This window comes from Anopheles darlingi, chromosome 3, assembly GCF_943734745.1.
Source record: "Anopheles darlingi chromosome 3, idAnoDarlMG_H_01, whole genome shotgun sequence".
In the NCBI taxonomy this organism is placed as follows: Eukaryota; Metazoa; Arthropoda; class Insecta; order Diptera; family Culicidae; genus Anopheles; species Anopheles darlingi.
In genome coordinates, this window is record NC_064875.1 from 44,598,772 (window position 1) to 44,614,916 (window position 16,145).

General features: G+C 49.7%; 2 protein-coding genes across 2 annotated transcripts; both read left to right on the forward strand.

Moving 5' to 3' along the window:
- The first annotated feature begins 6,155 nt into the window (after positions 1-6,155).
- LOC125954582 (chaoptin-like) lies at positions 6,156-10,306 on the forward strand. The gene is made up of 2 exons (XM_049685010.1): positions 6,156-6,309; positions 6,537-10,306. The coding sequence occupies exons 1-2, from the start codon at positions 6,293-6,295 to the stop codon at positions 10,183-10,185; spliced, it is 3,666 nt and encodes a 1,221-aa protein (XP_049540967.1). The 5' UTR covers positions 6,156-6,292; the 3' UTR covers positions 10,186-10,306.
- A 593-nt stretch (positions 10,307-10,899) lies between these two features.
- On the forward strand, positions 10,900-14,637 carry LOC125955527 (toll-like receptor 6). Its single transcript, XM_049686660.1, has 2 exons — positions 10,900-10,919; positions 10,995-14,637. Exons 1-2 carry the CDS (start codon positions 10,900-10,902, stop codon positions 14,635-14,637), a joined length of 3,663 nt encoding a protein of 1,220 aa, XP_049542617.1.
- The last annotated feature ends 1,508 nt before the right edge of the window (positions 14,638-16,145 follow it).

Consider the following 16,145-nt stretch of genomic DNA (forward strand, 5'->3'; position numbering starts at 1 on the left):
GTCTCTTCAGACCGGTCCCAAAAAGCCAAACGGTAGCCAACAAACGTCAAAGAGCGTAGCGCAGCCGTAACCATGGTGACGATGCCCCGCACTGCCAGCCTGCCTCATCGATCGAACTCCCCGGGGTGGGGTGGTGCGTGAGAAAATGGATCCCAGTAGGCCCACGACGGCCTCACTCGTTCGTTCGTTCGCTCGCTCGGAGGTTCGAAAATTGATTTAATTAGCGATTTTTATTCCACACCGTGTGGCACCGTGTGGAGTGTGTGGCCGGTGGGGCCAGACCACAACAACAAGTGGTTGGTACCGAGGCCCTTGCCACAGTCAGTGGAGGCACCAATCTCGCTTCATTTCTGTCGCGAGTGCGAACGAGCGCGAACGAGGTGCTCTGCGCCTCACCACACTGGATGTGCCTCAATGAGTCGCCTGGGAACTGGCGGTGGTGGCAATGATGGTGGTGCTGATCGCTGCTTTCTCCCCTCCTATCCGTCCCCCCTTTCCGGAGAGACCATCTGTAGGCCGCTTCCAATTCCACTTCCAAGGTCTAATCAGAGTCTCGAGACTTTTGTCGGAATTGAAAAGCGTCTGCGGAGCGCTGCGCCACTGACTACGCGTGTGGGGAGGGTTTTCCACGCGAAAAGCTGGCCCCGCGAAAGCGCGCCGAGAGTGAGTTGGAGTGAACGAGTTCAACACCAAGACAACGAGGAGAGAAGAGAGTTCCAAACAACGGCCGGATTGTGCGTCGGATTGTCATGAATTATTTATTAGCGATTTTCCGCACCAGTTCGATCAATTAGGTTAGTGTCGGGGAGCGGGGGTTGGGAGGAAGGGGAGGGTTTTCCAAGATGGCGGCCTACGTCTCTCGTGTGTCTGGTGTGCCTCCTGCTGTGGGTTAAGCTGGGAGATAATGTTTAGACTCGCGAGGAGTCCCGCGAGTTAGGCACCCCCCTTGGTGCTGGTCGTTTCCGTTAGGGCGGGAAAACACTCCGACCGAAGAGGGGTGGCCAGGGCAGTGGTTCGATCGCAATTAGAAGAAGACGAAGCAGAAGCAGCAGCAGCAGAGGAGCTACAATCCTAACGAAGGGAGGGCTTCTCCAAATGCTGCGCTTTTCACTCCGGTAGGCCAATGGAGTTCCTATAATTTTCTCACCCACCCGGCCCCTCCACCGGCCACCATTTTCTAGCTCCAACCCCCGAGCGCCCCGTGTGGAACGTCTGCTAGTCTGCTACCGTCGATTGTAATTTTTGTTTGGTTTTCGGACGTTTTCAACCCAAAAATTGGTCTGAGCAGTGGCCAGCCCCCGGGGGGAGGGAGAGAGAGCTGGCGGGCAACCCACGTTTCCCACGCTTTGCACCCGTTTAGTTGCACCCCCTTTGGTTTTTCGGGGGTTTTCTGGGGGGATGATGATTTGAAGCTTGAACATCGAGGAAAAACCCCCGTTGGTTTTTGCCCAACGCCGTGGAACGGTACTTTTCTGGAGGTGTTTCTGTCTCTCTCTCTCTCTCTCTCTATCGTTCGACTTCCGGCTTCACTGTTTGCGAATTGATCGGCGCCAGCCACCGGCGGGGTCAAGTGTGTGTGAGTGTGTGCGACCGTTATCCTGCTGGTGTGCACTCGACAGTAGTGCAGACGATAATGGTACGAGATGATAGACGATGAGACGATGCGTGTGTGTGTGTGTGTGTGAGTTGTATCGAGCGTCAAACGGGAATGGGGTCACTACGAAGAGTCCAACATCGCAGCAATCTAGCAACCAAAAACTACTTCCAAATCACGTCTTAATCCGTGAACATGACTTCAAGTAGTACAAATGGATGGACCACAACTTGACCAAACAACAAGCGACGTTCGTCTCATTGATCTCGAGTTGAGTTGAAGCGAAGGATGACACGACGAATGAAGAAGAACGGACGGTGGAGCTGAGAGCTGTTCCGAACAACCAATTGAGAGTCCCAAAGAGAGAGAGAGAGAGAGAGAGAGAGAGAGGAGGGCTAATCCGATTCCGTCTTCGATCGCCACCTCACTGCTCGCCGGCGTAAAAGCTTCACAACCTTCGAGTAACAGCAGCAGCAGCCGCAGCTCCTAGTGCAATGGATTCAGTGGCAGAGCTCCAGAATGGAGGCGAACCCAGACCAACGTCTAGCCGGATGAAGCGAGGCTGGCCGGCTGGCCGGCAGACTGGCTGGAAGTTTTCTTTTAATCAATTAAATATGATGATGAGCCAAAGTCGATATATTTTGATTCAAAGTTTAAACTTAATGATAATGCAGAAAACGCGTTGCGCGCGCGCGTCGGCTGCGACGTGCTACTGGTCTGCTCCGATGTTCCTGGGGCAGGGGGACTTGTACTCTGTGATTCCTCCCTCGATCTCCCTTTTTCGATCGACCTGAGAAAGAAGCTGAGAAGTTCCATTTCGGACGGGGGCAAGCCTTGCGCTACTATTCTTACTCCACGCCACAGACACAGCGCACTGGCTGCATGGCTTAGCTCTGTGTTGTGTCTGCTGCGTGTGTGTGTGTTTGCTCCATTTCCGGGACCGGACTCCGGGCACGGCTTCGCTCATTCTTGGCCTAGACGATGGACGGACGGATTGTCCGATTTGTGCGCTCTCTCGTCTTCTGTCTTCTGTCTGACGTCTTCGGCGTGATCGTCGTCGGCACTGCACTCTGACTCCTTGGCTGTCTCTTGTGTCTCCAGTGTTTTGCACAGACCATTTCAAGGACCTGCTGCTGCTGTTGCTGGGGTGTTATGGTGCCAGTGCGCAGCGACGTGTCGTCGTTCTTGGCTTGGCTAACGTCCACACGAGTCCATCGGATGCAGGAGCGAAACGAAAAGATGGCAGCGTTGGAATGGATGAACGAATGAATGAATGAAAGGAAACGTAATGATGAACTTGAATATTTCGTAAAATTACACTTAATTGATCTCAGCTCGAGGAGGAGGAGGACGTGGATGCTGCGAACGATGTACAACAGCGTACCTGTTGCATGCCCTCCCTCCCTCGAGACCGGAAGCGCGTTTGCTTGCTCGCGTTCTGTGCTGCTTCTCCACCATTTTCACGGGTTGATGGAGGCGTTGGCCCCACCGGGTGTGCTCCCTTTTGCATTGCACTCGACGCTGGACGTTGGCGCGGTCACGATATGCTCGGTGTATGCGGTGTACGCTGGAGCGTTTCCGGTGGAGTACGCCATGGAGTCACAGGAGGCTGCGTTGCTTTCGTTGCTGCTTTGTGTTACCGTGCGGTTGTCATGAAGCTGTCAAGTCCAAGGGTGAGCTTTGCTCGTAAGAATTCACTATATCGTACCTTCAGATACAGCTTACAACAACAGCAGCAGTCCACAAGAATCTACCATCTTCACTGTTCTAGACATCGTACCGAAGAAATGGGACGCGGTAAAGATTGCTCAATTATGGCCGCATGGACATGACTCTGACTTCGCGCTCGTCATCGTTCGGTTTGGCAGCACCCGCACCGTTCGATGATGTCCTGTCCCCCGACGTGAGTGTGTGTGAGCGAGCGAGCGTAGACATTGGTTTGGCGCACGGAGGTGAGCAAAAACCGTTGACTCATGGCGCATCTGAAGCATCACCTTCGAGCCCCTTCGAGCAGACGCGAGATCTGTGGTCAATGGTGCCGGGTGATATGGTGAGCACTCCTTTCGGTTACGGCCTGCATCGAAAGGCAATCAGGCTATCGTATCTTCTTCCCCTTCCCGGGGCGCGACCCTTTCAGACGGTTGGAGAGACGGTTGGAAGGTGTTGTGTGCGCGCGGTGCTGGCTCCTTGCGGTGCACGCCGACCATTTCCGGTCACTTAACGATCTCCACCACCACCACCACGACGGCCCATTAGGCGCAGCATCTCGACATCTCGGGGATGAAAAAAAAAATGAAGAACCATCGCCGGAGTCCTTCATTCAAGCCAAGCCAAGCCAGGCTCTCGGAGCTCGAAGCTCGTACGATATCAAACCGAGGCGATCTCTCTCGGACCCCGGGAGATGGAAGTGACCAATTCATTCATGGTTCTTTCACCGATCGCTGTGCAAGGGAGAGGAGGGCCAAGGGTTGGGAGACGCGACGCCAGTCAAGGGATGAATTGCGAAGCTGATGGCCGCGCGATAATAAATCATCATCGTCCGGGGTGGGGGACGACGTTTCTTTGCGCTCCTACGCCACCTGCAGGGAGCATTGTACAGGGGGGAAAGGGGGTTATGGTAGAAAGTAGCGAGAATGAACCCCACCCTACCCTTCCTCTTTCGCCTCTTTGCACCCCATCCAATGGGGAATAGAGATGGCGTGAGATGGTCAACACGGGACTCGAGCAGAGCTGCTGGCGCGCTGCCAGGAGTTATTGTTGCACGACTGACTGACGGACTTCTCCTTCGGTAATTGATTGAACGAATAGTGTTACCAGCAGCAGCAGTAGCCGCACAGAAACAGGAGCAGAACACACACTGACGCTGGCTGGCTGGCTGACTGGCGACTAATCCCGTGGCTGGACTGTTCCACCGTTTGCTTTCACCTCGAAGGTCCGTCGCTGCTGCTGGTCGATGGAGCGATGAGTTGGCAGAATGCCCCCGTGGGGGGGAAGCCATCAAGGGACGATCAGACGACAACTGACGATGAGGACGATTTCCTGACCCCGGGCTGCTGTCCGCTGCTGGCCACTGACAAAAGGTCAATTCATGCAGCTTCAAGCGGCTAAATCCACCCAGGAGCATAGAGACGTCGTTGACCGTGCCCGGTAGTGTTGCTATGGCAATACTCCGAGCAAACGATGGCGTGGTCTTTGAATTAAAATCAGGATTGGATTCCATTTGGTCCGGTGGTGGTGTTGAGAAGGTCTTCCACTTTCGAGCCCTAGACCTAGACCCCCATCCTCTCCTGTCCCTCATCCTAATGGGGTCCGTCTTTGATTTGATGATGGATTTCGTTTACTGTTCGATAAAACATTAGAGCCTGCGATGGAACCGCGCAAACGGTAGCAATCGAACAAATTACAGGTTGCCCGCGCTTGCTTCTATCCCTAACCTCCTCCTCCTCCTCCTTCCACTCAAGACTCACTCTCCTTTCCTAACCTCGGTGGCCGTTCCGGCCTTTTTAATGGTCTAGCTACCAGCAGCACGGGGAGTATCTTATTTTGCGTTCGTTCTTGCGTTGCATTGTTGTGCATCTATCTACAATGCTACGTCGATGTCGATGTTGGGATGTTCTTCAGGAATTGTACCCTTTAACCGGTGTCGAATATTCGCTGATGACGACTTTTACGGAGAAAATAGTAATTCATAATCTTATTGTTCTAACCACGCACTCTGTTCGGTTTCTTTTCTACCAAGGAACTCACAGAAGGAGAGAGCGAGACAGAGAGAAGCCAGTGCGCTAGTGCGTGCCTGGGCATGCGGAAACCACGCGTTTAATTAGTATCGTGGCTGGCGACGTGACCATTAGGTCTTGCCGGCCCAGCCAGCACGTACCCGCGAGAGGTGTGATACGCGGCACGAGACATAATGTTTGATAATTAAAGCTAAAGCGGCTAGCCCCCTCCTACATCCCCAGCCTTTTGGCGCCGCACATGCCCTTTACCATATGATGGCAATGGCGAGCGAAAGTACCAAAAATAGAACCACAACCGATGTCTGTTTTGCAATGAAAATAACATCATCATTCGCATTCGCATGCAAGGTCCCCCGAGGGGGGGGAGTGGGAAGGGATTAGAACACTTCCCTTACGCCCTCCTACCCGCCTGCCCGCGGAACACACGAAGGTGATGATTATTTACAAACAGACTCGATCAGTAACCCCCGCGGTGCGCGATGATCATAATCGAGAGTGAGTGCAGTACAGGGTAGGTTGATTGACTTCGACGCGTGGCCCCAGGAGGAAGTGGCCACCTGTCGCTATCGTGCCGGCCATCCCGTGCACAAAGTGACAGTGTCACCGTTCCGTCCGCTTCTTGTAATTTTTTTATTCGCTTTCACCTCAGCCGGTTCGCAATGTTCGAGACTGTTTCTATTGCGCAGGGTAGAGAAATTAAAATAAATCTGCGAATGCCCGTCTGGGCGCGGTGTGGCGTCCGGTTTGATGGTTTTGCATTGTTAGAACGTCCTCGGCTGGCTCAGTTGCGTTCTGGCGCCCGACCGTGCGTGGTACAGCTTCCCCAAAAGTAATCAGTACAGTGCAGTGTGCCCGTTGATCGTTTGGTTAAAGTGTTGGCTGATTGGAAAGTGCTCGGTCACTTTCCTCGAACACAGACAGTAGCTGAGTAGTTCCGATCGTGCCGAAGCATGCTTACAGGATGAACGGCAGAAGAAAGTATGTACTGCAAGTTGACGGTGGTTAGCTTTTAGTTGCTCAGTGCAAACATTTTTAATTGATTTTATATAAACACTAACACACTTTCACCTAAATTTGTTGCTTGCGGGCACCGAGCACCGAGAGCGCAGCAATGTAAAGTGCATCGCGGCAGAGAACGGGACGCAACATGACGGGCATATGCCGTGGTTGGTTCTATTTTTGTCTTCTCTTTTCCCTTTTTGCAGCCACCTAATAATAACGGTGGTACAGCTGGTGGTACTACTGTCGGCTGCGACTACTGCAGCGTTGGCCAGTGATTTACCCGGTCAGGAAACGTTCAGCTGCCATCAGCATGGGCAAGTGTGCAAACTGTGGAACCTGTACTTGGACACGGCGGACGAGGTATCGGAGGTAACGATCGATACCGGGAGCACATCGTTTGCGGAGGTCGAGATATCCTTCTCCTCGCTACCGACGATCCCTCCGTCACTGTTCACCGACAACGAGAATGTGGTTTCGCTCAAGATGGAGGACTGCGATGTGGAGCTGCTCGAGAAGCACATCTTTGATGATGCGAGCGAGCTAAAGTATCTACAGCTACCGAAGAACCACCTGACGACGCTGCTCGATGATGGCTTTGCACGGGCAACGAAGCTGCTACGGCTCCACCTCGGCAGTAACCGCATTGTAACGGTCGAGGACTTTGCGTTCCGGGGGCTGGACAATCTGGAAACGTTGCGGCTGTCGCGCAACAAGATTGCACAGTTTCCGGCGAAGCTGTTCGCCGGTTTACGCCAGCTGACCGAGCTCAACCTGGATCACAATCACGCGGAAACGCTACCGGATCGGTTGTTCGAGGAGTTGACCCAGTTGCGGGAGCTACAGCTGAACCACAACTACCTGACGACACTGTCCCGGAACGCGTTCATCGGTCTGTCGAGTCTGAGGAAGCTGAATCTGCGGGAAAACGAACTGACGACCATTGATCCGCTAGCGTTCAGCCCGCTGGTCACACTGACCGAGCTCGATCTGGAGGGTAACAACTTGAAGCTGCTATCACCGAACACATTCGCACCGCTGGTGCACCTGCGGGAGCTGATACTGGCCGATAACTACATCGAACGGCTCGATGATGCACTGTTCGCGAGCAATGGCAATCTGGAGATACTGAAACTGAACAACAATTCGCTCGAGGAGCTGCAACCGGCCGTACTGCACAGTCTGCGCAACCTGGAGGATCTCGCCCTGCAGCATAACGAGATACGAGCGCTCGATAAGCACCTATTCCGGACCACGGCCAGCCTTAAGGTGCTCCAGCTGGAGGGTAATGTGATTGAGAAGCTAGCCCCCGGTACCTTCGAGGGCTTGCGACGTTTAGAGACGCTCGATCTCGAGGATAACAGTCTGTCCTCGATCGATGGTGGTATCTTTGTCGGGTTGTCCGCCTTGGAGAAGCTGTACATCAGTGAGAACCAGATCGCGGAGCTCCGGGCGGGAGCGTTGCGTGGTGCAGATCGTTTGAAGAAGCTCGAGCTGGAACAGAACGTAGTGAGACGGATCGATGAACGGTTCCTGGACGATACGACGCAGCTGCGCACCCTGACGCTAGAGGAGAACCTTATTGAGGAGATCCCGGAGCGACTGTTTGCAAACCAGCGCAGCCTGAAGGAGCTCTCGCTGGAGAACAACAACATTAAGGAGCTACCGGATGGGTTGTTCGGTGCGATATCGAGCTGCTTGGAGGAGCTCTACCTAGCGGACAATGATCTGGAGGTGCTGACACCGGCTGTGTTGGATTTGCCCCGTTTGGAACTGCTCGATCTTTCGGACAATAATTTCCGCGATCTGCCGGACAATATGTTTGCCAAGGTGAAGCAACTGCACGAGCTGTACCTGGACGGTAACATGCTGGACGAGGTACCGGATGCACTGCGTGCACTAACGCGACTGTCGACCCTGTCGGTGACCCGGAACCGCATCCGGTCGATCGATCCCCAGAGCTGGAGTATGATGCAGCGGTTGAAGGAGCTGTATCTGTCGGAGAATCTGATCGAAAAGCTGGCACCGCAGAGCTTCGAGCGACTCGAATCGATCAAGGAGCTTGCCCTTGATCGGAACCATCTTCAGTCCATACCACCGAACATGTTCGCTCGCAATGGCAACATCGAGAAGCTTAATCTCTCCAGCAACCATCTGGTGGGTCCGCTGGCGAACAGTTTCGCTGGCCTGTGGAAACTCGAGGAACTGCACCTTTCCGATAATCCGCTCGCGCTGGTCGAATCGAACAGTTTCCGCGATTTGCGCAAGCTGGAAAAGCTTTCGCTGGAGAACGCGAGCCTTACCGATCTCAGCGGCAGTCCATTCTATGGGCTGTCGACGCTGGAGAAGCTGTATCTTGACGGCAACGGGATACAGCGGCTCGAGGGGGCCTCGCTGAGGGGTCTCGAGATGCTGGAACGACTGTACATCAATCACAACCCCGTGGCCCGGATCGATAGCAACACGTTCCGCCAGTTGGGTAACCTGCGCAGCATCACCGTTGGTCCGGGTGCGGTCGAGTTTGGCGAAGATATGCTGCAGAACAATCAGCGGCTGCAGGAGCTGCATTTGTACGACTGTCTCACTGGACCACTTCCGCCCCGGTTTTTCCACTTCATTCGCAAGCTGCAAACGCTGGCGATCGCTAACAATAAGCACCTGAAAAGCCTCAACAAGCAGTGGTTTAAGGATTTGTCCAATTTGAAAACGCTGGTACTAAGCGACAATGGGTTGGGACAGTTCGAGAAGGGAATATTCGACACGCTCGATGGGTTGGATGAGCTGTACCTTTCGGGGAATCCGGTCGGTGAGCTCGAGCGCGATATCTTTGCCAAGCTGCTCGGTCTGGAAGTGTTGGACCTTTCCGATATGGCACTAACCAAGCTACCGATGGGAATGTTCGACAATCTGTACGATCTGGAAACGCTTGACTTGGGAGAGAATCGATTGGCCAACGGGTTGACAAACGGTATCTTCCGGAATCTCTACTCGCTAAGGGTGCTACTGTTGGACAACAATCGCTTGCAGACGCTGGATCCGGTGCTGTTTGATGATTTGAAGAACTTGCGCGAAATCGATCTGAGTGGTAACGAGCTGAGCAGTCTCGATCCGCAGCTGTTCCACGATTCACTCGATCTGGAGCTGCTGGATCTTTCGGCGAACCAGTTCACCGTGTTCGATCTGCAGCAGACGGCGTACGCCAAAACCTTGGTAGAACTCGACATGGACGATAACCAGCTGACAACGCTCCGGATCACGGAGGATCTGGAGGAGCTGTACGTGGAGAACAACCAGCTCACGGCGATCGACGTCGATAATTCTCCTTCGTACAATCTGCGCACACTCTCCGTAGCGAACAACAACTTTACCGAGCTCGATTCGCTGATGCGGTTCAACAATCTGGAATCGCTGGATGCGTCGTACAATGCACAGCTGCAGATGCTGCCGCTGGGTGCTGTGTCCAGTGCGATGTCCGTACTAGAGGTTTTGAACGTATCGCATTGCGCGATCGAGAGTCTCGATAGCTCGAATATTGAAGTGCACGCATTCCTGGAGCGGCTGGACGTATCGTATAACAAGCTGGCTGAGCTAGATATGGCCGTGTTTGGGAATTTTCCAGCCGTCGAAGGATTTGTGTTCGGTGGTAACCTGTTCCAACAGTTCCCGATCGAGGAGGTGGTGCACAGCTTCAAGGATCTCGAGCTGATCGGACTCGAGGGCACCGAGTGGGAGCCCAGCTTTCTGGATGAGCTGGAACGCTACATTGCCGATCGCGATTTAAAGTTCTGGCACTATGAGGAGGAGGAAGCACGTGCTTGCACGATCGGTCGCGTTAGTACTCTTTTCTGTAAATGAAACCCTGCTTCAAAGATGCATGTATGACTACGAATACGGTGAGATCGATGGTTTTTTGAATAAAGGAGGTGACAGAACAATGATCAGTTGGTGATCGTTCCATAGTTGTCGTTTCAAAAGATGGTAAACCCGACTCTTTGTGCATTCCATTGAACCCGAAAACTCCGAACAGCATCGTTCTGTTTTGCTGTTTCTTCTGATTATCGATCGTCAAATAAAAACGTTTAATTGCGTAAGTATGGAGATAGTTGTTTCATGGAATGAAGTTAATCTTATCGGAAGACCCAAACCTTTGTACGCTAACATAATCGTTCATGCTCTGGAATTCTGGTTTAGAAAGGGTATAAGAAAGAAACGAACACCGTGCATCGCATAAATCAATCACAACACAAACAAACATATCAAGGTCAGACAGTGGACAATGATCAGTTTTTTTGATAGAGAGCTGCTTAGGACACTGACTTGCACGAAACCTGTTGCTCCTCTAATCCGCTGCCAAACCGGCTTAAACAAGTATGATTCGGGAGATCACGCGAAAGGTCAAATGATTAGCCGCAGAAACCTATGGAGCCCGACGAGAACACTGGGGAGCACTGTTTTGAACGACGATTTAAATATCAGTCTCGTTTCGGCAGCAGGCCGGACAATACCATCTGTGGCATCGTCTTAGTTTCACTTGGTTGAAGTGGTGTAGAGGTTGTGTTATTGCTGAAGATGGCATCTTCGAGTAATAGGTAAGTAAAGAAAAATGATGAAATGTTCCTCTTGGTGAAAGAAAATCATGCTGTGTACTTCTTCCTCTCTGGTAGGACTTGGTACTGCATAGCACTACTCCTGGCATGCTGCTTGCTTGGCGCAAACTCCGATGACGTCCCACGTGTCGAATGTGATGAGTTTGATTGCCTTATCGAGTTTAACGCGTTGCATTCAGAGGACAAAGTGCGTTCGCTCAAATTCCAACTCGTACCGGAAGCAGGCGCTACGGGTTTAGTGACAGTGACATTCGCTCAATCGTCGCTTCCGATTGTACCACCGTCCCTGTTTGCCGGCGTTAATGGCAACCTTATCAAAGTGCTGGACATGGAGAAGTGTGACGTACAGCGGGTGGATTCGTCTACCTTTGGACAGGCGCGCGAGCTGAAAGTGTTGCGTCTTCACCGAAACCGCATCTCGAATCTATCGAACTACTTGTTCCGCAACGCAACCAAACTGGAACGCATCAACTTTGGAGGGAATCGTATCGACAAGGTGGAAGAACAGACCTTCCAAGGCATCACGGGACTGGTCACGCTCCGATTGTCCCGCAATCACATCAAGGTGCTGCCTGCAAAACTATTCGCTGGAATGAAGCAACTCACGGATCTTAACGTTGATCGTAATCGCATCGAGGTCCTGTTTGATCGTTCGTTCGAGGATCTGACGTCGTTGAAGGAACTGTACCTTAGCTACAACTTTCTCCAGAACCTCACCGATAATTCGTTCGTTGGGTTAACGAAGCTCAACACGTTGGCATTGCAATCGAACCGAATTGCCACGATTGAACCAAATACTTTCAAGCCCCTGACGAGTCTGGAAAATCTACTGCTGGAGGACAATCGATTGCAAACTATTGCTCCGGAGACGTTCGCATCGTTGGGCAGCTTGAAGAAACTCGACCTGGAGAAGAATATACTACAGAACCTACCAAAGGAATTATTCAAACGTAACGGAAAGTTACAGATTCTGCGATTAGGGGCGAATAATATCGGCTCTCTTGATTCGGAAATATTTGATAACTTGAGCGGACTGGAGGAACTGTTGCTAGAAGGAAATAATCTTTACATGCTAGAACCAGGAGTATTTAAAAGTCTCAGTGTTCTAAAAACGCTTAATCTTGGCGGAAACTTTTTGAGTTACATCGATGCTGGAACGTTCACTGGGTTGCAATCGTTTGAGAGTCTATCTTTGGCAAATGATGGACTATTGGTGTCATTCTATCCAGCATTACAGACGAAAATACGATCACTTCGTACTCTGGTTTTGGATAACAACTTTCTCTCGATATTCGACCCCTCAATCTTCATACGAACACAGAAGCTGCGACATCTGCATTTGAACGGTAACGGACTACCAACATCCGACCTACCTTCCTGTGAAAATATGCCTGAATTAACAAAGATTCTGCTGGAGGAGAACAGGATAACACACGTAGACAAGAATCTACTATCTAAATGCCAGCACGTGACGCTGATTTCCTTCCAGAAAAATCAGATCGTGCAGATTGAACCCGGTTCATTCGACACAGTCAGCAGTGTGCTGGAACAGATTGACCTTAGTCACAACTATCTGACCGACATTTCAAACGTTCTGTCGAATCTGAGCGCCCTCAGTGTCGTAGATCTATCGGATAATCGTCTACGTACGCTGCAAGATGATGCATTCGACGGCTCGGAGGCTTTAATGTTGTTAAATTTGGATAATAATTTCATACAAGTCATTCCAGCTGCTCTGGCGAAGTTACCGCAACTGACAGATCTGTCGTTGATTGGAAACAGGCTCAAAACCACTGTTTCCCCTGCCATCGCTCATGGATTTGCTGGTCTGCTGCGACTGTATCTCACTAATAACTCCATCTCAACACTTCAGGTCAAACAATACCCGATGCTGGTTGGACTTCATCTAGAAAACAATCAGCTAGAGAGCATTCCAGATGACACGTTTGAGACGAATGTTGACTTAAAAACACTGTATTTGGCTAACAATCGCATCACGGGATCACTAGATCGTTGCTTCCTCCCAGTCCGTCATCTGGAGAGGCTTCAACTCGATAGTAACCCGCTTGGCCATATTTCTGCCAGCATGTTCAGTACCCTAACCCAGTTGGAGACACTCATGCTGAAGAATACTAGCCTAACGGAGCTGAGAGGTAGTCCGTTCGCTTCGTTGAACAAACTGAGTTTACTGGATTTATCCGAGAACCAAATCGGCGCCATTGGATCAACAGAACTCAAGGGACTTGATTCTCTCGATGAGCTTTATTTAAATAACAACGAATTTGCTTCTGCCAACTTGAGTGGCTTATCTGTTCTGGATGGCGTTAAGTTGTTAACCATTTCGTATGGCAAATGGAATCCATCGGCAGATTTGCTGGTCAATAAGACCAAATTGGAAGACCTGTACATGCAAGGAGCCCAGTTCAGCGTACTCCCAAATGACTTTTTCATTTACACCACAAAACTATCACTCCTGTCTATCTCCGACAACAAGCAGTTCAACCGACTTCCTAGCACCTTCTTCCAGCATATACCGTACCTGAAGGAACTAACGTTGGTGAACAACAGTTTGTCGACGCTCGAGCAAGGAGTATTCGATTATTTGGGTCTGCTGGAGGAGTTGTACATAAGGGACAACCCACTACGAACACTCCGTTCGGATCTGTTCGCCAAGACGTATAGTATGAAAACGTTGGAAATATCGGAAGCCAACCTTACCAGCCTACCGACAGGACTGTTTGATTCCCTCAACCGTCTAAAGAAGCTCGATCTGGACAGTAATCAGCTATCGAATCAACTAACAAATGTAACCTTCCATGGACTGTACTCGCTAGAAATTCTGTTGCTGCAGGACAACGGAATAGAAAGGTTATCGCCAGGTGTTTTCGATGACCTAGTATTGTTGCAAGAAGTCTACTTAGGACATAACAAGCTGAGCTCCCTAGACTCTCGCCTGTTTGCCAACCTGCGCCACATGATGCTACTCGATTTACCTAACAACAAGTTCTCTACCTTTGATCTGACTACATTATCGTTTGCAAGGCCGCTTCCGGTGCTAAATCTGGATAACAACGGTTTGAAGACGGTCAAGATAACCCTTAAACTGAATAAGCTATCGGTGGATAACAACGAACTGAGCTCGATTGATGTTGAGAAAGAACCACATGCGTACAGTATGCTTCTCCAGCTTTCGGCCTCCAATAACCGTTTCACAACAATTGAAAGCTTTTCACAATTCCATGCGATGGTGGTGCTAGACGTGTCGTTTAATCTATTTGAAACACTTGATTTGGGTTTAATGTCGAGGGAAATGGCGTCGCTGATGGTGCTGAACGCATCCGATAGCTATGTGAACCGATTCTCGGTGGAAGATTTTGAGGAACAACTATCGCTCGTTCACCTGGACGTTTCTAATAACAATCTGACCAGCTTGGAAGATTTCGGTTATCTGCGGTACCCATTCCTGAGGAACTTCATCTTTGGTGGCAATCATTTGGATAGAATTTCATTGGAGGATGTGTCGAAATTGTTCACTATGCTGCGGACGATTGGGCTCGAGGGCACCCAAAGCGGTTGGAGTTGCGAGTTCATTCGTGGATTGGATCTAGATCGTTTCTATCTTAATCTGTGGCGCAAACCAGAGTTAGAAGAAACCCAGATAAATTGCGCGAAAAAACAGAAAGACATCTGTTGTATTTGAAAAACGTCTAAGAAAATAAATTGAAGTCGCTAAATAACTCAAAATCTGCCGAATTGACTTGGTCCACCGTTTGTTTTTAGTATCACTTCGTTGGTGTATTAGAATCGTTTTCAAGCAAAGAATATATTTTGAATATTTGAGAAACCGTTCGTGTACCATGCGGTCTAGCTTACCGCTCTTGTTTACCGAGGAGAAAGCAATCCAAGCTTATGTTTCAAGACACACAGGAGGACACTGAACTGGAGAGAAAGAAGTACTAGAAAGACCAGTGCTAGGAGGAAGCAGCTCGAACCAGCAGATCCCAAACAGACGCTATCGCCTTCGCATCCGTACACTGGTAAAAATAATTTGTAAGACAGCGTAGCGAAGAAACCGCAAGGATTTAAGATTGGCCCCTGCTATTGGCCATATCAAGTATAAAACATTGAGGAGGGGTTAGAGCGTGATCTGTGATAAGCTACCTATGCTAAGCCTATAGCTAAGCTGTGAAATAATGAGCTACCTTCATCACTAGTCACGCTCTAGTGAGAGAGCAAATAATATAGCATGATATGATCGCGACTGTAGAGTTTGTACGCATCGAAAATGTGGCAGGAAAATATCTCTGTTTTAAGTTTGATAACAAGTTCATACTAAAAACGCCACTTGTACACTGCCTCTCGCTCAAGCGTACTCGCAATAGCAAAGGTGTAATAGTTACTTCCTTTGTAAGCGTCATTCTATAATTCCTTTTCAATTCTGGCTTCTCTCGAACACCGATGTGCGTATTTGTTCCAATGTTTTACGTATGAAACGTTAAACCAACGCTAAATAGTAAATAACATCACAAATTTAGACGGCAGAACTCGAAACTCTACTAACGAATCAAATTGTGATTGCACACTGATATGTAGCACGAAGTTAAAGTATAGAAAGTTTAGAATAATACAATTGAATACAACATTATAGTGCGCTCGTTTAAATATTATTTTAATATTTAGGGTTTTCCATGCTTCGCGAAAGCATGGAATCAAACAGCGTCCTTATAACGACATAAAGTTAGTATAAAACAAAGAATTGAACAATGCAATCAAAGCAACCATCCAAAAGGGAAACTATAAAGGAGAAATCATATTAATACGGATATTAATCTTATTAAGAAGAAATCATATTAATATAAAGTAGAAATCATATTTACCAAAGTAACAAGCATTTGGAGTATGATGTTATTGAAAAGAAAAAAAACCATGGGCCAGTCATATGAACAAGAGATGCCCTTCAGCGTACTTGAGAGGTTGTGTATCATGCGCTACTGATAATGTGTTAATTGTGCATGGCTCGTGGGGTTCACATGTCAGTCTATAAAGTTTTAGACATTTGATTAGAGCAAGAACGATTTTCGGCTCTCCATCTAAATGTTGAAAGCGCACTAAATTGAAGCAAACCTGTTGCTAATCTTATTCCAGCTAAACCGCTCCATACATATTTGACTCGTGAGATCACGCGAAAGGTCAAATGATAACCAACAG